The sequence below is a fragment of the Aquila chrysaetos genome, chromosome 11 (genome assembly GCF_900496995.4).
Source record: "Aquila chrysaetos chrysaetos chromosome 11, bAquChr1.4, whole genome shotgun sequence".
Classification (NCBI taxonomy): Eukaryota; Metazoa; Chordata; class Aves; order Accipitriformes; family Accipitridae; genus Aquila; species Aquila chrysaetos.
The window spans coordinates 42,892,257-42,913,845 of NC_044014.1; the positions used below are offsets into that span (position 1 = coordinate 42,892,257).

General features: G+C 65.0%; 2 protein-coding genes across 3 annotated transcripts; both read right to left on the reverse strand.

The window, feature by feature from the left end:
* Positions 1 to 943: 943 nt before the first annotated feature.
* On the reverse strand, positions 944 to 14,336 carry RASAL3 (RAS protein activator like 3). 2 transcript variants are annotated; one of them, XM_030031511.2, is made up of 19 exons: positions 14,287 to 14,336; positions 11,016 to 11,430; positions 9,606 to 9,724; positions 9,401 to 9,485; positions 7,842 to 7,930; positions 7,646 to 7,734; positions 7,437 to 7,569; positions 6,927 to 7,025; positions 5,766 to 6,302; positions 5,038 to 5,182; positions 4,706 to 4,850; positions 3,995 to 4,231; positions 3,225 to 3,426; positions 2,976 to 3,085; positions 2,004 to 2,316; positions 1,782 to 1,913; positions 1,491 to 1,690; positions 1,309 to 1,384; positions 944 to 1,233 (listed from the first exon to the last, which is right to left on the reverse strand). In XM_030031511.2, the coding sequence occupies exons 2-19, from the start codon at positions 11,428 to 11,430 to the stop codon at positions 1,084 to 1,086; spliced, it is 3,276 nt and encodes a 1,091-aa protein (XP_029887371.1). In that variant the 5' UTR covers positions 14,287 to 14,336; the 3' UTR covers positions 944 to 1,083. The 2 variants fall into 2 exon arrangements, with proteins under 2 accessions (XP_029887371.1, XP_040983227.1); XM_041127293.1 differs by lacking the exons at positions 9,401 to 9,485; positions 9,606 to 9,724; positions 11,016 to 11,430; positions 14,287 to 14,336 and adding an exon at positions 8,357 to 8,419.
* Positions 14,337 to 14,911: 575 nt separating this feature from the next.
* On the reverse strand, positions 14,912 to 20,073 carry PGLYRP2 (peptidoglycan recognition protein 2). The gene is made up of 5 exons (XM_030030682.2): positions 19,978 to 20,073; positions 17,119 to 17,958; positions 15,977 to 16,187; positions 15,598 to 15,892; positions 14,912 to 15,451 (listed from the first exon to the last, which is right to left on the reverse strand). The coding sequence occupies exons 1-5, from the start codon at positions 20,027 to 20,029 to the stop codon at positions 15,449 to 15,451; spliced, it is 1,401 nt and encodes a 466-aa protein (XP_029886542.1). The 5' UTR covers positions 20,030 to 20,073; the 3' UTR covers positions 14,912 to 15,448.
* Between the last annotated feature and the right edge of the window lie 1,516 nt (positions 20,074 to 21,589).

Genomic DNA, 21,589 nt, shown 5'->3' on the forward strand with positions numbered 1-21,589 from the left:
TCCCCATGGCCCTGTCTTGAGGGGTCCTGGTGGCCCTGTCACCCCCAAAGTGTCCCCGTGGCCCTGCCCCGAGGGGTCCCGGTGGCCCTGTCACCCCCAAAGTATCCCCATGGCCCTGTCCCAAAGAGTCCCCATGGCCCCATCACCCCCAAAGTATCCCCATGGCCCTGTCCCAAAAAGTCCCCATGGCCCCGTCACCCCAAAGCATCCCCATGGCCCTGCCTTGAGGAGTCCCTGTGGCCCCATCACCCCCAAAGTGTCCCCATGGCCCTGCCCTGAGGGGTCCCCATGGCCCCGTCACCCCCAAAGTGTCACCATGGCCCTGTCCCAAAGAGTCCCCATCGCCCTGTCACCCCCAAAGTGTCCCCATGGCCCTGCCCCGAGGGGTCCCGGTGGCCCCATCACCCCCAAAGTATCCCCATGGCCCTGTCCCAAAAAGTCCCCATGGCCCCGTCACCCCAAAGCATCCCCATGGCCCTGCCTTGAGGAGTCCCTGTGGCCCCATCACCCCCAAAGTGTCCCCATGGCCCTGCCCTGAGGGGTCCCCATGGCCCCGTCACCCCCAAAGTGTCACCATGGCCCTGTCCCAAAGAGTCCCCATCGCCCTGTCACCCCCAAAGTGTCCCCATGGCCCTGTCCCAAAAAGTCCCCATGGCCCCATCACCCCCAAAGTGTCCCCATGGCCCTGTCCCAAAAAGTCCCCGTGGCCCCGTCACCCCCTAAGTGTCACCATGGCCCTGCCCCGAGGGGTCCCGGTGGCCCCATCACCCCCAAAGTGTCCCCATGGCCCTGCCATCTCTGTCCCTTCCCCAGGTCCCCATGGGTCTCCTCCAGGTCCCCATGGCCCTTGCCATCCCTGTCACTGGTCCTCGGATGTCCCAGGCAGGCGTAGGGTGCTGGGGACAGAGCCCCGAGCGGTGGCAGGACACAACCGAGCACCTCGTGGCGGTGACGCCAACGCTGTTTTTTATTGCCTGGGGAGGGGACACCCCGCGGGATCAGGATTAAACGCCCTTCAGAAAGACCCAGGAGACGGCGGGTGACTGGGCTGCGGGGACACGTTGGGGACGTCGGGGCAACCGGTTACACGCTGGTGGCCTGAGCGTCGTCACCGCTCTCGTCCCAACCCCGTGCCGGCACCCGGCGTCCCGTCCTCCCGGGGTGGCCCAGGGCTTGGGCGATGGCATCCCGCAGCTCCGTCTGCTCCTTCTCCAGCGCCGACAGCCGTCTCTCCTGCGAGGGGACCGCGTCAGCCCCCACCCGGGTCCCTCTTGTCACCCGTGGGTGCGCCCGCATCCCGGCTCTTACCAGCTCTCGGCTCTTCTCCTCGCTGGTCTTCAGCCTCTCCAGGTCTTTCTTCCTGGTGCCTTCAGCCGCCGTCAACCTAATTGGGTTGGGAATGAGCCAAGACCCCGACCCGGTGGCGGGGCACCCACTGGCGTGGAGCGCCCACCGGTTTTGGGGAACCCACTCCCCATCCTCATCCCTACCTGGCACCCAAATTGGCCACGCGGGCGTTCGCCTCCTCCAACTGCTGCCGGAGACGCTCGAGCTGCTCTCGGTGCTGACCCTGCTCCTGCCGCAACCCGCAGTGTTGGACTTCCATCTCTCCCGCCCGCGTCTCCGCCAGCCGTAGCTTCTCCCGGTTCTCCGCCACCTCCTTCCGCAGCGCCTCAATCAACCGCCCATGCTGGAGGGGGACGAGGACGGGATGTGTGTGTGTGGTGGGGGTTATCGGCGGAGACCCCGGTGGGTTTGGCTGTCGCCCACCCCAGGGTTACCTTCTCCAAGGGGCGGATGGCGTAGAGCTCGCCCTGTGCCGCCGCCGCCGCCGCCGCCTCCTCCGCGTAGCGCTGCCACGGCACCGTCGATTTGCGCGGTAGCGACGCCGACGAGCGCAGCTTCCCGTGACCCTACGGCACCGGCGGCGTTTATCGGCACCGCCGTACTCCTCGGAGCACCGGCCCCAACACGAGGGCGGCGCGGCGGCCGCCGTGGCTTACCGGGACGTTGCGGGGGACGAGGGATCCCGGGTTGTCATCGACCGGTGGCTCCGCCACGTGCTCGGCGCTGGTCTGCTTGCGTAGGCGCCGGGCGGCTTTGCTCTGCGCCGGCACGCTCTGGGTGCGTTGCACGTTGCGGCGTTCCCGGCTGGACGGCGGTGATGGTACCGGTGCCGGTGACGGCTCCGGTTCCGGCCCGTCCTCCCGGCCCCGAACTCGGCGGATGCTGATGAGGGACTGGCTCTTGATGAGGGGGCTGTGCTTGCTCAGGTCCCGTGGTGGCACGAAGCCTGGTTTGAAGCTCTCTGCCGGGCTGCGAGGGGACATGGGGCGATGGCATGGCCGGATACCGGGGTGGTGCTGGACCCAGGAGGGACCAGAACCACCCTGAACCCAGACTGGACCAGAGGCACCCCAAACCCAGTTGGGATTGGACCCATCTCCTGACCCCAGCCTGGACCTTAAGCATCCCAAACCCAGTTGGGATGAGAAACATCCCTCAAACCCAACTGGAACTGGAACCAGCATCAAGACCAGCCTTGACCTGAACCACCCCAAATCCAGCCAGAACCAGAGTCACCCCAAACCCAGCCAGAACCAGAACCACCCTGAACCCAGCCAGCACCAGAAACACCCCCTAAATCCATCTGGGACCAGAAACATCTCCTGGACCCAGCCTGGATCAGAATTATCCACCAAATCTAGTCCAGACCAGAACCATCCCCTACCTGGACCACAACCATCTGCTGGACCCATCAGGGACCAAAACCATCCCCTGAACCCAACTGGGACCAGTGACTTCGAGCCCATTCTGGACCAGAGTCACCCTAGACCCAACTAGGACCAGAACCATCGCCTGAACCCCACCAGGACTAGAACTACCCCAAACCCATCCTAGTGTCACGCCTCTACCAAAGCTCCTCCTGGCCCCACACGTCCACTTTGGTCCCATATGTCCTTCTGTCCACCCACCGGTACCTTCGCTCCGTGGTGGAGCTGAGACGGACGGAGACGGGGACGGGGGTCCCCTCCCTGATGGCAGTGAGGATGGTGGGTAGGGGCTCCAGCTCCTCCTGCGTGGCCTACCAGGACAAGACAAGGACGTTATGGGGACAATGGGTGGTCTTGGGGTAGGTGCCATCCATGGGGCAGCTCTCTGTGTGGGGAGAAGTAGGTGGCCAGTCTTGCCAGCTACCCTTGGGGACAAACGGGTGGTGGCACCTGGTCCAGGCTGGAGAAGATGTCACAGAGCAGGAGGTGGAGAGTGGCGAGCTCCAGAGCCAGGTCCACGTAGCCGTCGTAGGTGGCCATGTGGACGCTGCTCTCGGGGTTGGCCACGCTCTGCAGGAATTCTGTCATGGTGCTCCAGTTGTGCTCCAGGAACTCATTCATGAAGCCCATGTAGGCCTCCTTCTCACCAAACCTGGGGACCACAATGTCTGGTTGCCCTGGGGGCAAGGCAATGGCCTGGGCCACCACCATGGTCACGAGCCACCGTCATGGTCATGGGCCAGGCCACCTCCAGGATCATGCACCAAGTCATTGCAATGACCCTGCACCGTGTCACCACCCTGGCTACAAGCCATGTGAGGACGCTGCCACGTTCTTGGACCAAGCCACCCATAGGTCAGGCCACCACAGGTGACACGCGAGGCCCTGCTGCTGGGACACATCAGCCCCATGCATGGGGTGGAGATGTTCCCTGCTGCCCCATGGCTGGTTCATGGCATGTAGGAGATGTTCCTGCTTGCCACACAGCACGTAGGAGATGTCACTGCTGCCCCATGACATTTAAGGGACATCCCTGCTGCTCCGTGGCATGTTGGGGACAACCCTACCACCCCATGGTATGTTGGGGACAACCCTACTGCCCCATGACTGTCCACGGCATGTGCCACACAGCATGTAGGGGATGTCCCCGCTGCCCCATGGCTTCCCCATGGGCATGTCCCTCCCCACCGGCGCTGGTGCTGTGCCCTGCCGTGACGTACGTGGTGAAGTTGGCCAAGTTCTGGATGACCTTGGCCACGAGGGTGAGGGTACGGGCAGTGGCCTCGCTCGGATACTCCTGCATGAGGCCGAAGAGGCTGGGGGACATCACGGCGGGGCAGAGGAACCGCAGGAAGAGGGAGGCCGAGACCAGGCGCTGCCCGATGGGCGCCTTGCCCCGCGCCGCGCACTCCTCTTGCCATGCCGCAAAGATCTCGCCCAGCTCTGCCGGGAAGGCGCTGTGGGGAGAGACACCCTGATGGGTGCTGGGGCAGGTGGCTGGCCCTGGAGCCACCCCAGCAAGCCACGTGGGACATGGTGCCCACCATGCCTGTGCTTGTCCACGTGCCAGTCCCTTGTGCTTGTCCCCAAGCTTGTCCCTGGATTCTTCCTGGTGCCCATGCCCATCCCAGGGATGGTGCCAGTCCCCAAACCCATCCCCAGGATGATGCCAATCCCCAAACCCATCCCCATGCCCATCCTGGTGCCAGTGCCTGTCCTCCTGCCCATTCCCATTCCTGTCCCCAAGCCCATCCCTGTGCCCGTGCCCATCTCCAAGCCTGTCCCCAGGTTTTCATGGTGCTGGTGCCCACCCCAGGCTTCTCCCATTGCCCATGCCGGTGTCCATCCCCAAGCCCATACCTGGGCAGGTGCCCACCCCCACGGCCATCCCCGTGCCCAACCCCATGGCCCGCGCAGGGGCTGTCCCTCACTCGCAGGACGCGGCGATGCGTTGGAAGGTCTCCTCGCAGACCTGCCGCAGGTTGTTCTGGTTGTCGGAGAGGTCAAGGCTGGCGCATTTGCTGGGATCCACCTCGCAGCTATCATCCGAGGTGCAGAGCTGGGCCACGGCCTCACCTGAACACCAAGGGACAACCCGTAAGGGGACCAACCAACCACCACCGTGGGCATGGCCGTGACAAGCCTCCACCACACCCCCATGGATGTTCTGGGGGTGTCCTACAGCCCCACAATGCTCTGCCCATGCCCTGCACCCCACCACACCCCCTAACGTCCCACAAAGACCTGTAACGTTCAGCCGTACCCAGCGTGTCCTGGAGGTACTTGCCCCCCACCAGTTTCATGTACTCGTCGATGGCCTTGGTGGCCAGCGTGTTCTCACGGAAGATCAGTGCCTCGCGGTCGTCAAAGCGGTCCAGCTCGGCCACACCGAGGTCGATGAGGAATGACTGCCGGGTGGACGTGTTGAAGGGCTCAGTGGGCACCCATGGCCCCAAACCGACTTGACCAACCCACCCTGGGAAGTGCCAGGACCTCCTGGCGCTCCCCTGAACTGCAGTTCCCATCCATCCCATCCCAACTCATCCATCCCATCCCAACCCATCCCAACCAAAACCGACTCTCCAGTCCTGTCCCATCCCATCCCAACTCAACCAAACGCAACCCATCCAACCCACCCCAACCCAACCCATCCAACTCATCCCAACCCAACCCATCCACCCCATCCCATCCCAACTCAACCAAATGCAACCCAACCCAACCCAACCCATCCAACTCATCCCAACCCAACCCAACCCATCCACCCCATCCCATCCCAACTCAACCAAACGCAACCCATCCATCCCATCCCAACCCAACCCATCCAACTCAACCTGACTCATCCACCCCATCCCATCCCACCCCAACTCTCCCAGCACCCCCAGCCCATGATGTCCCTCCCACCCCAACCGCCATGCCCACGGCACCCCAGGCAGCACCCATCTTGCCCTCACCCACCCTCCCCACATCCCCCATGGCCAGCACCCGCTCCACCTTGGCCTTCCCAGTGCTCTGCAAGACGCGGACCAGAGCACCGGCCAGCTCCTCCTTGTGCCGCACGGCGATGGTGGGCTCCAGATGGGCGCACAGCTCCCGGTAATGGAAGGTGATGAACTCAGCCAATTCCTTGTAGCGTACGATGGGCAGCACCCGTACCTCCCGGTAGCGCCCGCGTACCCTCACCGATGGCATCCGCTCACCTCCCCCGGGACCACTCAGCGGGTACCAACGCTCCAAGGGCTGCCGGGCAGCCGCCAACTCGGCCAAGGGGACGGTAACGGAGGCTACTGGTTGACCGGGGTGGTCATCACGGCAAAGGGCGAGGGTGAGGGCACGGGCGGGTGGTAGGGCGGCCAATTGGAAGAGTTCACCCCAAAAGAGCTCGCCGTCGGGACCGGCCACCTTGGCGGTGGTACGGGCGAAGAGGGTGCCGTCCAGGTGGAGGTGACAACGGAGGCGACGCCGAGGTGGCAGGTCCCGTGCTTCGTACACCCACAGGCTCAGCGCCAGCTCCAGCCGCTCGCAGTTGTCCTGCCGGGGTGGGGGACATGGGTGGGGGGTCAAGGGGACAGTGGGGGACATGGGGGGGGTGGGTGAATCTGCGGGGGGTTTGAGGGGGACGGGGAATTCTGTGGGTGGACGGGAGGGGACATGGGGGACAGGGGGGACACGTGGGAACGGGGGGGGACAAGGAGGGACAGGAAGGGACATCGGGGGGGCAGGAGGAGACATGGGGGGACGGGGTGGGAATAGGGACAGGAGGGGACATGGAGGGACAGGAAGGGACATGGGGGGACAGGAGGGGACATGGGGACATGGGAGGACAACCATATCCTCAGGGGGACACGGGTGGTAGCCAAACCCATGGTGGGACAGGACGGGACACAAGGGGACAACCAAGCCCCCAGGAGACAGGAGGGGACATGGGGGGACAATCAAGCCCCCAGGAGGACATCAGGATTGTGGGTGCCTGCAGGGCTCCAGGGTGGGGTGGGGGGTTCGTGCCTCAGTTTCCCCACCCAGCCCTGCCAGCGGGCCTCATCCTGCCCATTGGGGAGGCAGGAAGGCAGCGGGTGACCTCTCATGCCTGGGTGCTGGGGGTTCCCGTCCCCTGGGGGTGGCAGGGGTGTCCCACGGGTGTCCCCGCGGTCCCACCTTGTTGGGCTGCACGGTCCGGCGCAGGTTCTCAATCCAGCGGTCGCGTTCGGCCAGGGACGTGCACCCAAAGGACCGGCTGCCCTCGCCCGTGATGACCTGGGTGCGGGGAATGTGTCGGGGGGGGGGACGACACCCTAAGGTGCCTGGGGGGGGGGGGGGGGGGCTGCGCTGGGGGGGGGGTCTGGGTGCCCATGGCTAAGGGCTGTGCTGGGGTGTCCCTTTGGGGTGCTCAGTGGGGGTGCCCTGGGGGCTTGGGCAGGGTGCTCTGGGTGCCCCTCCTGGGTGTCCTGGGTGCCCTGGATGACGGTGCAGGGTGTCTCGGGTGCCCCGGGTGCCTGGGGTGCTCTGGGTGCCCCCCCAGGGTGCTCTGGATGCTCTGGGTGCCCCTCCAAGGTGCCTGGGGTGCCCCAGGGTCCTTTTCAGGTTGCCTGGGGTGCTCTGGGTGCCCCCCCAGGGTGCCCCGGGTGCCTCTTCAGGGCACCCTGAGCACCCACCCAAGCCCGTTACCTGAAAGCAAAACTTCTCGCCCACGATGCTGCCGTGCACGGGCCGGATGATGACATCGTCCCCGGTGAGGTCCAGTTCAGCCACGCTGGGAGGTGGCAGCAGCGACTCCCGCGAACCGCTCCGGCTGGGGACCCTACGGGGACACGGCCGTCACCGGGGCACCCTCACCAGCACCCGGGACCCCACCGCCACCCTCCGCGGTGCCGTACCTCTCGCCGTTGGGGACCGTCACTGCCGGCGTCTCGACTTTGGGGACGCCACGACCTTTCCGCTCCCGGAGCCTCTTCCACAGCAACCCCTGGATGGGGTAAGGAGACGGCCGCCGTGTCACCCACGGGTGGGGCTGAGCACCCCGGAGAAGGGGGACTGGGACCGTGGGGACGGGGGCGGGGGGGAAGTGCCCACCTTGACATTGGTGAACTGGGAGGTGGAGGAGGTCTCGCTCTCGGTGCTTCTCCCGGCACCCCGGGCGCTCTTCTCATCTCCAGCCAGGTCTGGAGGGGCACCCAACATCAGGACCCCCCCCCTTCACCAGCACCCCAAGCACCCCAACACCATGCCAGGCTTGAGGAGGGGCAGGATACACCCATACGCACCCCCCCCCCCGCCAGGGAAACATCAACCAAAGCTGGAGGAAGGACGCAGGCACCTTGTTCTGGGTGCCAAATCCTGCCAGCACCTCACCGTATCTGTAGCCCAGAGACGCAGCCGAGCTTTGGGTGCTGAAAATGGGTGCTCATGGGCGCAAGGGAGAAGGGGGCGGAGGGACGCATCCTGCCGCCCCAGCTCCAGCGCGCTGCGCCAGCGCCCAGCCTCGGTGCTCAGCCCCGGTGCCGCGATGCCGAGCACCCATCCAGGATGGTCCCCACCCCGGTGCCATGTGGGTGCCAGCCCCGGTGCCAGCGTTGGGGGTAACTCACCTCCCTGCGCGGCGCAGAGCAGCCAGCGGCGGGGCCCCATGGCTGGCGGCAACGCCGTCTGCCCACGCCGGTGAGGGGCGCGGGGAGGAAGCCGAAAGCATTTATCGCTCGGATCAGCAGACGCAGCAGCATGGAGGAAGCGGTGACGGTACGAGGCAGCATCGCACCCAGCGCTTCCTCCGCGCGCCCGGCTCGGTGGGGGACGCGGGGCACGGCGGGGTGCAGGGCACAAAGCACGGCGCGGTGCCTAGCACGGTACCCGGCGCCGGGTACGGCACGGCGCACGGCGTGGTGCGCGGCACGGGGCACGGGGCGCGATGCGCGACGTGACGGGCGGCGTGGGGCACGCCGCGGCGCACGGCGTGGGGCACGGCGTGGTACGTCGTGTGGCGCGTGGCACGGGGCGCGGCGCGGCGCACAAACGGCGCACGGCACGGCGCGTGGCGTGGCGCACGGCACGGGACGCGGCGCGGCGTGACGGGAGGCTTAGCAGGGTGGACGACACGGGGCACGGCTTGCCGCGCGGCACGGTGTGTGACATGGGCATGGCACAAAGCCTGGCATCTGGCACGGCGTGGGCACGACACGGGGCACGGCGTGGGGTGCCGTACGGTGCACGGCACCGGGCACGGCACGGGGCGTGACTGTGGAGCACGGCACAGCGCACGGGGCATGGCCGCGATGCAAGACATGGGTCGCGGGGCACGGTGCGCAGAGCGCGGCACGGTGCGTGGCACAGGGCACGGCCACGATGCACGGCATGGGGCACGGGGCAGCGCGCGGTGCCCGGCACGGCGCGTATCATGGCGCACAGCGGCACGGCGCACGGCACGGGGCACGGCACGGGGTCACGGCCACGATGCCTGGCACAGTGCGCGGTGCGTGATCGTACGGTACACGGCACGGGGCGTGCCACGGCACGTAGCCCAAGGAGCTCCGCGCGGTGGAGCCGCACGGGACCCGCGCACACACACACGAGTCGCACCAGCACGTGCCAACACCCCGCGGCATCGGTGCGTGCCGGCACGGGGCGACCTCGCTCACCGGGGTCCCTCCTGCCGCCTGCCGGGTACGGGTTGGTGCTGTCGGAGATGGAGCTCCCCGTCCGGTTCCTGTTCCTGCACGAAGCCTGGTGGCACAGAGGGGTCAGGCACCGCTGTCCCCAGCACCCATCCGTGCACCCCGTCTCCCAAGGGACTCCGGCACAAGCCCCTGGGCGCCCAGGGGACTCTTGTCCCCTTGTCCTCACCTCCTCGTCCTTGCCTACGAGGATCAGATGTCCGTCCACCAAGGAGAAGTTGGAGACATCCCACACCGGGGCGTCGGGTGCTGGAGCCAGCGGGATCGATGACACCCCGTGGGTGCTTGCTGGGGGTGCAGAGCAGGGTGTCGGTGGGAGACCGGGTGCTCGCCATGCGCCCGTCACCCATGGGCGGCGTGGCAGGGCCAGGGGACACGTGGCTGTGGCCGTGCCACCACGGGTATGGTGATGCCAGGGGACGTATGGCCGCGGCTGTGCCACAACCGGGGGGGCAATGCTGGGGGACACGGGGCTGTGCCACCGTCGGCGTGGCAATGCCAGGCTACGCTTGGCCGCGGCCATGCCGCGACGGGGACGAAGCCGGCTGGCTGCCCTGCCCCAGGGCCCTGCCTGCACCGTGGGTGTCCCTGCCGGAGCCAAGCCGGTTTTGCCAGATCCGGGTGCCGCAGGGGCTGGCACGGCTCCACGTGCCGCCAACGAGCCACGTGCCGGGCACACACGGGGACCAGGGCCACGTGAGCCCGGGAGCAGGCCTTGGCGCCGGGTGGGACCCAGCCATCCTGCACCCATGGGTGTCCCCCCCCCAACCCTGGGGGGAACCTGCAGGCAGGAGATCCCCGACACCAGCAAAGCCTGGCCACATCCCACACCCCTCTATGCCTCCCACCATCAACCCACCGCCTCCCAGACCCCAGTGGTCACCATCACCCATCAGCACCCATTGCCTTCCAACCCATCACCCATCACCACCACCCACTAACTGTTGCCCCCAACCCACCGCCCATCACCCATTGCATTCCAGATCATCACCCGTTTCCATTGCCCACCACCCATCACCCCCCAACCCGTCATCCATCACCCCCAATTGATCACCCATCCTCATCACCACCCATCACCCTCCAACCCATCACCCCCCAACCCATCACCCATCATTATCACCCCAACCCATCACCCATCAGCACCCATCACCCCCCCAACCCATCACCCATCATTATCACCCCAACCCATCACCCATCAGCACCCATCACCCCCCAACCCATCACCCATCACTATCACCCCCCACCCATCACTCCCAACCCATCACCCATCAGCACCCATCACCCCCCCAACCCATCACCTATCATTATCACCCCAACCCATCACCTATCATCACCCATCACCCCCCAACCCATCACCCATCATTATCACCCCAACCCATCACCTATCATCACCCCATCACCCCCAACCCATCACTATCACCCCCCACCCATCACTCCCAACCCATCACCAACAACCACCTACCACCCATCATCTCCCAACCCATCACCCCCAACTCCTCCCCAACCACCACCACCCCTATCCCATCACCATCACCCACCACCAGCACCCTGACCCCCACCCTCCCCATCACCCCCATACCTGGAACAGCATCCTGGAGCACTTGCTCAGCCCTGGCACCGCTCTCCACGTGACCCTTCCTCTTGGACATGGAGCGCAGGTACTTCTGCAGGGTGGCCTTGCCACCCTCGGGTCCCCGGGTCTCCTTGGTCCCCTTGGAGGGGGCCGAAAAAGCCCGTTGGAAGAGGGACCGGCGGGTGCTGGCTTTGGGTGCCCCCAAGCCGGAGCTCCCCTTTCCAGCCCCGTCATCGGGGCTATCAGATTCGGGTTGGCTGTAGGAACGTTTCCATCCCTGCAACCGCGTCCAACGCCGGCTGCCCGGGGACCCCGTGCCCCGTTCGGGTTCTCGGTCACCCATGGGTGCTGCCGTTCGCCATTTGTAGGTCTTCAGTAGAGTTGGTGCCTCGGGTCCCGGCGGGGGTTTCTCCACTTCCATCTGTGGGATGGGGAGAGCCACGTTAGCCACGGGGTGTCCACGGGCTGGCATGGGGGCGGGGGGGGGCAAAGGCACCCTTATTTGGGCACCTCCAACCTGGCATCCCCACCCAGTCACCCCTATTTGGGTGCCCCATCCAAGTACCCCTTTTGGGGCACCCCCACCCAAGCACCCCCACCCAGGCACCCATATCTGGGCACCCCCACCCAGGGGACCCCCATCCAAGGTGCCCCTATCTGGGTGTCTCTATCTGGGCACCCAAACCCTGGCACCCCCATTTGGGTGTCCCTATCCAGGCACCCATGTACAGGCACCCTATATGAGCACCCTAATCCAGACACCCCTATTTGGGTGCCTACACCCACTGCACCCCCATCCGGGTGCCCTTATCTGGGGGCCTCTATGTGGGCACCCCCACCCAGGCAACCCTATTCAGGCACCCTTATCTGGGTGCCCCCATCCAGGCACCCCAATCCAGGCACCCGTATTGGGGCACCTCTATATTTTGTCACCCCATTTACACACTTTTATCTGGGTGCCCCTCTCTGGGCACCCCTACCTGGGTGCCCTTCTCCAGAGCACCCTAATCCAGGCACCCCTATTTGGGTCCTCTCATCCAGGGCACCCTTATCTGGGCACCCACATTGGGGCACCCAAGGGTGCCCATTGCTGTGGGGCGTCCCTGCCCACCAAGGGGTCCCCATTTCCGTGGGTGCTCCAGCCGCCAATGGGTCCCCCAATCTTGTGGGTGCCGATGTCCCCAGGGTGCCCCTGCCCACCGAGGGGTCCCCAATCTTGTGGGTGCCGATGTTCCGGGGTGCCCCTGCCCACCGAGGGGGTCCCCAATCTTGTGGGTGCCGATGTTCTGGGGTGCCCCTGCCCACCGGGGGGGTCCCCAATCTTGTGGGTGCCGATGTTCTGGGGTGCCCCTGCCCACCGAGGGGTCCCCAATCTTGTGGGTGCCGATGTTCTGGGGTGCCCCTGCCCACCAAGGGGTCCCCAATCTTGTGGGTGCCGATGTTCTGGGGTGCCCCTGCCCACCGAGGGGTCCCCAATCTTGTGGGTGCCGATGTTCTGGGGTGCCCCTGCCCACTGAGGGGGTCCCCAATCTTGTGGGTGCCGAAGTTCCAGGGTGCCCCTGCCCACCGAGGGGTCCCCAATCTTGTGGGTGCTGATGTTCTGGGGTGCCCCTGCCCACCGAGGGGTCCCCAATCTTGTGGGTGCCGATGTTCTGGGGCGCCCCTGCCCACTGAGGGGGTCCCCAATCTTGTGGGTGCCGATGTTCCGGGGTGCCCCTGCCCACCGAGGGGTCCCCAATCTTGTGGGTGCCGATGTTCTGGGGTGCCCCTGCCCACCAAGGGGTCCCCATCTCATGGGTGCCAATGTTCCAGGGCGCCCCTGCCCACCGAGGGGGTCCCCAATCTTGTGGGTGCCGATGTTCTGGGGTGCCCCTGCCCACCGAGGGGTCCCCAATCTTGTGGGTGCCCATGTCCCCAGGGTGCCCCTGCCCACCGAGGGGTCCCCAATCTTGTGGGTGCCGATGTTCTGGGGTGCCCCTGCCCACCGAGGGGTCCCCAATCTTGTGGGTGCTGATGTTCTGGGGTGCCCCTGCCCACCGAGGGGTCCCCAATCTTGTGGGTGCCGATATTCTGGGGTGCCCCTGCCCACCGGGGGGGTCCCCATCTCATGGGTGCCAATGTTCCAGGGCGCCCCTGCCCACCGAGGGGGTCCCCAATCTTGTGGGTGCCAATGTTCTGGGGTGCCCCTGCCCACCGAGGGGGTCCCCAATCTTGTGGGTGCCGATGTTCTGGGGTGCCCCTGCCCACCAAGGGGTCCCCAATCTTGTGGGTGCCGATGTCCTGGGGTGCCCCTGCCCACCGAGGGGTCCCCAATCTTGTGGGTGCCGATGTTCTGGGGTGCCCCTGCCCACTGAGGGGGTCCCCAATCTTGTGGGTGCCGATGTTCCAGGGTGCCCCTGCCCACCGAGGGGTCCCCAATCTTGTGGGTGCCGATGTTCTGGGGTGCCCCTGCCCACCAAGGGGTCCCCATCTCATGGGTGCCGATGTTCTGGGGTGCCCCTGCCCACCGAGGGGGTCCCCAATCTCGTGGGTGCCGATGCCCCTGCCCACGGAGCGGGTCCCCCACCCAGTGGGCGCCCACACCACCGTACCCACGCCGGCCCCTGCCCCCTGCAGCACCCATCCCTGCCGGGGCGCGGTGGCACCGGGAGGGGTGCGGCAGCATCAGGATTCGGTGACACCGGGGCGCGGTGACACCGGGGACACGGTGACACCCAGGCAGGTGGCCCGCCACCACCTCGGCTCCGAGCGCAGGCGGGTGCCGGAGATGCTTCCGTCGCCGCCGCGGCCGCGTTTCCCCTCGCGCCGCCACGGCATTTCCTCCTGGCACCTGCGCCCCACGCCGAGCCCAGGCCTTGGGGACCCCCCCCCAGCACCCCAGGGTGCACACATGGGTGCGGGACAGGTTTGGGGGGGGTGGACGGGGCCGGTTGCACCCCAGGACCATCTCCCTGCGGCAGCCCCCCGGGGTGGAAGCCAGCTGTGGGCACCCACGGCTTCGGCGCCTGCCGATTTAGGGGTGCCAGCACCCTAGAGCTGAGCCGCGGAGGGTGCCCAAACCCTGGGCGGGGGGGGGGTGCCAGCGTTTTTGGGGTCCCCACCCCAGCTTGCAGCACCCTGTAGCACCCCATCACCCATACCCTCCCCTGCAGCACCCCTTACTCCTCAGGGTGCTGCTTCACCCTGCCCCAGCACCCCGCATCCCCTGCGTACCCCCAAGGCTGGAGCATCACCCCAGGGTGCCCCCCCCAAGTACCCCCCCTCCGTCCCGCGGTACCTCGGCTGTTCTCTGCCTGCTCCGGCGCCCGGAGTCGGCTGCCCCGGTTCCTGTCGTGGCTTCCCCATGTGACCAGGCAGGAGTTTCAGTCACACCCTCACCTCCGCCTCTGCCCCGATGATGTTATCTACGCTCCCAGTTCGGCCCGGCTCACGCTCGGCCACGGCTTGGGACTCACCGAGAAGGGTGAGCCACGCCGGGCCACCCCGCAGCGGGGTCGAGGTACCCTGGTGGCCTGTTGCGTGCATCCAGCTGAAATGCCATCATTAGGTTTCAGAGTGAACAGGTGCTGGAGATGGCAGGTCCCGGCCACTACGGTGTGGGGTGCGGCGTGGGCACCTCTGGAGGCTGGATGCCCATCTGGGGGGCGGGTGCTTCCCTCGGGGGTGGGGGGTATGGAGGTGGGGGGGGGTCTCCTTGGGGGTCATGTGGGGTCTCCAAGGTGGGTTAAGGGGGGAACGGTGCTGCTTGGACATGCGTGTGCACACACGCACGCGTGTGCCACAGCACCCAGCCCTGCAGCAGATCCTGGGCACCTGGGTCCCTCGTTTAAGTCCTCCCCCATGACCCCATGGCTGCCCCCCACCCCATGCCTCAGTTTCCCTCTCGCTCTCCAAAGCTGATGTCCTGGCATTGACTTTATTGCGGGGGGATTTCTAGTGGTTTGTGGCTACAGGGATGCTCTGCTGGGCCAGTGGGGCCAGGATCCGTCTGGGCTGGTGCCCATCTGGGCTAGGATCTGTCCAGGCTGGTAGCCTTCAAGACTGGGATTCTTCTGGGCCTGCGTCCATCAGGGTTGGCATCCGTTGGGTGAGGTTCTGTCTGGACCAAGGTCCATCCAGGCTGGCACCCGTGGGACTGGTGTCCCTCTGGACCAGGGTCCACCTGGGCTGGCACCCATGGGACTGGTGTCCATCTGGACCAGGGTCCACCCGGGCTGGCACCCATGGGACTGGTGTCCCTCTGGACCAGGGTCCACCTGGGCTGGCACCCATGGGACTGGTGTCCATCTGGACCAGGGTCCACCCGGGCTGTCATCCATCAGACCAACATCTGTTGGACCAGGGTCCATCTAGACCATCACCCATGGCGCCAGCGTCCATCTAGACCATGATCCAACCTTGCCCGCACCCATCCAGACCAGGACCCACAGGGCTGATCCTCACTGCAGAGGAGAGAAGAAACCACCATCAGTCCCAGCATCACCTCCCACATCCACCATCACCAAACCCCCATCCTCCCAGTCATGCCGGACCGGACCAGACACCCCAACCTCCAACCCCTGGAGATGCCACGAAGTTTGGTGTTCACCTTGAAGCCGTGCCAGGTCTCAATTTCACGGAAGAGGGAGTTGCCGGGGCAGTCGGTGCGACCCATCTGGCGGTGGCCGCGTAGGGTGTAGTTGCGGTGAAGCCGGCCGGTCCGCACGGCGCAGGGCAGGAGCCCGTCCCGCACCAGGGCGATGATGTCAGGGTCCGGCAAGGTGGCCGAGAAGTCTCCAACGTAGCCGACGCCGTAGCCTTTGCTGTTGTAACCTTTGGTGTGGGCACCAACCCAGTGCCAACCTCGGCCTTGGTACAGGTAACCATCCGACCCCACCACGAAGCTGCAAGCACCCATGCGGGTCAACCTGAGCTGCCCGGAGATGGGTGACGAGGACCGCGGGAGAGCGACGGTGACGGGTTTTTACCTGTAACCGATGTCATCCCAACCGCGGGTGTCTTGGTGGAAGCGTTGCATGGAGCGCATGGCGTGGGCGCAGGCGGCGAAGGTGCGGCACGGGGTGCTGGGTATGAAGGTGTGGTGGATGTAGACGGAGCCCAAGGGGAGGGTCAAGAGTTTGGGGGTGCCGCGGTAGGGACGGGCACCCCACATGCACCGGGGTACGATGGCCGGGCACTCTGCGAGGGAAGGCAGGTGGTGGAAGAAAGGGGATTCGCCTGGTCCCACGGGCAGCTGGGGACACGGCAGCGTCCCCTTGGGGTCTTGGGGACATCTGCCCGGCTTGGGAACCTCTTGGCCTGGGACATGGCAGTGTCCTCCTGGAGTCCCCTCATCTAGGGGATGTGGAGCATCTGCTCGGGGTGTCCCTTGGCTGGGGACATGGCTGGCTCCAGGGGACACACCAGTGTCCATCCAGAGGACATGGTGGTGGCCATTTAGGGGACACATCGGTGGCCATCCGGGGGACAAAGCAGTGTCCAGGGACCCGTTATCCAGGGGACACACCGATGTCCATCCAGGGGACATGGTGGTGTCCGTCCAGGGACACCCACCCAGGGGACACAGCAGTGTCCATCCAGGGGACGTGGTGGTGTCCATCCAGGGACCACCACCCAGGGGACACAGCGGTGTCCATCCAGGGGACGTGGTGGTGTCCATCCAGGGGACATGGTGATGTCCATCCAGGGACACCCATCCAGGGGACACAGCGGTGTCCATCCAGGGACCACCACCCAGGGGACACACCGATATCCATCCAGGGGACACACCGATGTCCATCCAGGGGACATGGTGGTGTCCATCCAGGGACACCCACCCCGGGGACACAGCGGTGTCCATCCAGGGACACCCATCCAGGGACACAGCGGTGTCCAGCCAGTGGACACACCAATGTCCATCTAGGGGACATGGTGGTGGCCATCCAGGGGACATGGTGGTGTCCCACCATTGCAAGCCACATGTCACCAGTCAGCTCTCAGAGCTTGACTCCCCTCAGTGCCACCTACACCGAAGTGACACTGGGGACCCCGCCCAGGGTGCAGCTCTCCACCCATCCTCCCACCCAATTTTTTTTGGGGGGGGGGGACGACAGAAATCTGATCTCCCTACCCACGTAGACCTCCGTGAAGTCCCGCGCCGCTTGGCGAGCGATGGCCGCCACCTCCTCCGGCCCCACGTCCTCCAAGAGCTCCCGGGTGGGTGGCAGCACCCGCAGCACCCTCAGCATCGCCGCCACCTCCCTCTCCAGCTTCTCCGGCCCCGTCAGCACCCCAAAATCTCGCCGCCGGTAACTGCTGGGGGGTCGCCCCTTCTCCGTGCCGTTGCCTGTCCCGTAGTAGTCCCGGAGAAGGTCGGCGAGCGGGATGGGCGCTCGGGCCAGGCGTGCACCCAAGAGCACCCCATCCATCGCCCCGTTGGCGATAGCATCAGGGATGGGTGACGGGGGTCCCAGCAGGGTGTAGTTTTGGGGGTCATCCACGTCATCCCAACAGCCGCCGGGTCCCAGCGCGGCTCGGTTGCCGTCACCGCCACGAGCCAAGAGGAAGGATGTCCCCAAAGCCTCGGCGATGGTGACGGCGTAGAGCGCGTCGACGGGTGGCTCGGCGGTGGGGACGGGCCACCCTGTCGCCCGCTTGAGGCCAACCTCGATGCCGGCAAGAAGGGGACCGAGGGCGACGGTGGAGCCGTCGGGTGCCAGCACCGCGCCGCGCTCGGGTGCCGCGGCGTCGTGGTGGAGGAGTTGGGTGAAGAGCAGCCACTGCTCGCGGCTGAGCGTTGGTGGGGCTGGCGGGACATCGGGTGGCTCTCCCAGCACCGCGCGGCACCCAGGGGTGCTGCAGCCACCCAGCGCCCGCGCCAGCTCCGGCACGGTGCCGGTAAAGCCGTGGTCGGTCGACTCGAGGGCTTCCACGATCTGAACCACGGAGTCCACGTGGCGCGGTGGGAGACCTGGGGAGGGGACGGGGACGTGGGAGGGGACCGAGGGGCACCCGTGGGGTCGGGGGTGCCTGTGGGTGCAGGGATGGCACCCGTGGGTGCAGCGATGGCAAGAGTCTCCCGGCGTGGGTGAATGTGCACCCAAACCAGGGTGACTGCACCAAAATGAGGGGAAACGCACCCCAGACAGGGTGAAAGCACCCAAACCAGGGCGACGGCACCCAAAACAGGATGAAAGGACCCAAAACGGAGCGAATGCACCCAAAGCAGGGCGAATGCACCCAAACCAGGGTGATAACACCCATAGCAGAGCAAATGCACCCAGAAAAGGGCAAATGCACCCAAAACCAGAGGAAGCGTACCAAAAACCAGAGCAAATGCACCCAAACCAGGGTGAAAGCACCTAAAACCGGGTGAGTGCACCCAAAGCAACGCAAAAGCACCCAGAGGAGGGCGCAAGCACCCAGGAAAAGGGTGAATGCACCCAAACCAGGGTGAAAACACCCCAAAGCAGGACGAAAGCACCCAAACCAGGGTGAAAGGACCCAAAGCAGGGCGAATGCACCCAAAACAGGATGATAGCACCCATAGCAGAGCAAATGCACCCAGCAAAGAGCAAATGCACCCAAACCCAGAGCAAATGCACCCAAAACCAGGGTGAAAGCACCTAAAACTGGGTGTATGCACCCAGAGGAGGGCGCAAGCACCCAGGAAAAGGGTGAAAGCACCCAAACCAGGGTGAAAACACCCCAAAGCAGGACAGTAGCACCCAGGACAGGGTGAAAGCACCCCGAAACAGGGTGAGAGCACCCAGAAAAAGGACAAATGCACCCAAAACCGGGCAAAACCACCCAAAACAGGGTAAAACCACCCAGAACAAGGTGAATGCACCCAAACCAGGGTGAAAACACCCCCAAACCAGGACTAAAGCACCCAGGACAGGGTGCAAGCACCCTAAAAAAGGCCAAAGCACCCCCAAAAATAGCAAAAGCACCCAAAAGTGGGTGACTGCATCCAAACCAGGGTGAAAACACCCCAAAAAGGCAAAAGTACCCCCCAAAAAGGGTAAAATCACCCCAAACCAGGGCGACGGCACCCATCGTGAGCACCCGAAGCCCAACCGAAGCCGAACGCACCCAAAACTGGGTGCAGCCCCTCCCCCGCCCCCCCGACACCCTCCACCCCCCCGACACCACCCACGTGGGCACAAATTTTGGGTTAGAATCACCCTAATTACGGAAAAAAATGCAACCGGAGCCATTTTGGCCCCAAAAAGGAGCTCAGAGAAGCCGCCGCGGTCACCACATGCGTGTAGTGGCATGTTGGGGCATGTTGTAGCGTGTGGCTGGACGCCGGGGTGTGTTGTGATGGATTGTGGCACGCTGTGTCGTGACGTGGCGTGGCGTGGCGTGTTGTGGGGTGTTCTGGCATGGCGTGGGGTGTTGTAGGGTGTTGTGGCGTGTTGTAGCATGTTGTGTGTTCTAGCATGTTGTGGGGTGTCGCGGCGTGTTGTAGGATGATGTGGTGTGTTCTAGTGTGTTGTGGCATGTCATGGGGTGTTGCGGAAAGTTGCGGGGTGTTGTGGCATGTTGTAGCGTGTTGTGGTGTGTTCTAGTGTGTTATGGGGTGTTGTGGCATGTTGTAGCGTGTTGTGGTGTGTTCTAGTGTGTTATGGGGTGTTGTGGCATGTCACAGTGTGTTGTGGCATGTTGTAGGGTGTTGTGGGGTGTTATGGCATATTGTGTCATGGCACGGCATGTTGTGGGGTGTTGCCACGTGTTGTAGCATGTTGTGGTGTGTTCTAGCGTGTTGTGGGATGTTGTGACATGTCATGGGATGTTGTGGGGTGTTGTGTCATGTTGTAGGGTGTTGTGGCATGTCGTGGGACGTTTTAGCATGTTGTGTCACGTCAGGGAGCGTTGTGGCGCGTTGCGTCACGTTGTCGCGTGTCACAGCGTGTCGTGGGGTGTTGTGGGGTGTTGTGCCGCATCGTAGCATGTCGCGGCGTGTCGCGGCGTGTCGCGGGCCTACCTGTGCTGGGCCGGACGCAGACGCTCAGCGCCAGGAGGAGCCACGGGAACATGCTGCAGGATACGGCCCCCGTCGCCGCGTCCCGTGTCGTGGACTTTGTCCCCGCAGCCAAGCGCAAATGTCACCGGGGGCGAGGGACGCGACACGCGTATGGGGGGGGTGCGGCAGGGCGGCACGCGTGTGTGTTCTTGTGTCTGTGCACACGCGTGCGTGCCCACGTGCATCGGCGTGTGCGTGCAAGCAAAGGGGGTGTGTGCGCGCGTGTGTGTGCATGCGTGTGCGTGTGCGTGCGTGTGCGTGTGCATGCAGAAGGGGGTGTGCGTGTGCCGCAAGGACACGTATTGGGACGTGAAGCCACCGGGACACACATGGAGTAAGAAAGTCACCAGGACACGTGTCAGGGGACGATGCCACCACACATGGGGGGATGATGCCACCAGGACACAGGTCAGGGCATGAAGCCACCAGGACACACGTCAGGGGACGATGCCACCGGCACATGATGGAGGGAAGATGCCACGAGGACACATATGGGGAGGGACAAAGCCACCAGGACACACGTCAGGGCATGAAGCCACCAGGAGATGTCAGGGGACGATGCCACCAGGACACACGTCGGGGCATGAAGCCACCAGGACATGTCAGGGGACAATGCCACCACACATGGGGGGACGATGCCACCAGAACACACGTCAGGGCATGAAGCCACCAGGACATGTCAGGGGACGATGCCAGCAGGACACAGGTCGGGGCATGAAGCTACCAGGACACACATGGGGGGACGATGCCACCAGGACACATGTCAGGGAACGGTGCCACCAGGTCACACATCAGGAGGTGAAGCCACCAGGAGATGTCAGGGGACGATGCCACCACACATGGGGGGACAATGCCACCAGGACACACGTCAGGGCATGAAGCCACCAGGACACGCATGGGGGGACGATGCCACCAGTACATGATGGAGGGACGATGCCATGAGGACACATATGGGGAGGGACAAAGCCACCAGGACACATGTCAGGGCATGAAGCCACCAGGATGCATGTCAGGGGATGGTGCCACCAGGACACATGTCAGGAGGTGAAGCCACCAGGACACAAGTTGGGGCATGAAGCCACCAGGACATGTCAGGGGACAATGCCACCACACATGGGGGGACGGTGCCACCAGGACGCACGTCAGGGCATGAAGCCACCAGGACATGTCAGGGGACAATGCCACCACACATGGGGGGACGATGCCACCAGGACGCACGTCAGGGCATGAAGCCACCAGGACACACGTCAGGGGACAATGCCACCACACATGGGGGGACGATGCCACCAGGACGCACGTCAGGGCATGAAGCCACCAGGACATGTCAGGGGACAATGCCACCACACATGGGGGGACGATGCCACCAGGACGCACGTCAGGGCATGAAGCCACCAGGACACACGTCAGGGGACAATGCCACCACACATGGGGGGACGATGCCACCAGGACGCGCGTCAGGGGACGATGCCACCAGGACGCGCGTCAGGGGACGGTGCCACCAGGACACGCGTTCCGACGAAAGCCACCCGGCCGCGCGGGATGACACCTCGGCGCGGGGACACGTGACGACGCG

What these genes read in the sequence shown, in the direction of transcription:
- RASAL3 (XM_030031511.2), bottom strand. Translation starts at nt 11,430, where the DNA reads ATGGAAGTGGAGAAACCCCCGCCGGGACCCGAGGCACCAACTCTACTG. An exon ending in TCGTAGGCAAGGACGAGGAG is followed by an intron (nt 9,486 to 9,605) that starts GTGAGGACAAGG and finishes CTGTGCCACCAG; the next exon opens with GCTTCGTGCAGGAACAGGAA. An exon ending in GTACCTCCAGGACACGCTGG is followed by an intron (nt 4,851 to 5,037) that starts GTACGGCTGAAC and finishes CTTGGTGTTCAG; the next exon opens with GTGAGGCCGTGGCCCAGCTC.
- PGLYRP2 (XM_030030682.2), bottom strand. Translation starts at nt 20,029, where the DNA reads ATGTTCCCGTGGCTCCTCCTGGCGCTGAGCGTCTGCGTCCGGCCCAGC. An exon ending in CTGCGTCCGGCCCAGCACAG is followed by an intron (nt 17,959 to 19,977) that starts GTAGGCCCGCGA and finishes TCCCCTCCCCAG; the next exon opens with GTCTCCCACCGCGCCACGTG. An exon ending in CTTCACGGAGGTCTACGTGG is followed by an intron (nt 16,188 to 17,118) that starts GTAGGGAGATCA and finishes CTTCCCTCGCAG; the next exon opens with AGTGCCCGGCCATCGTACCC.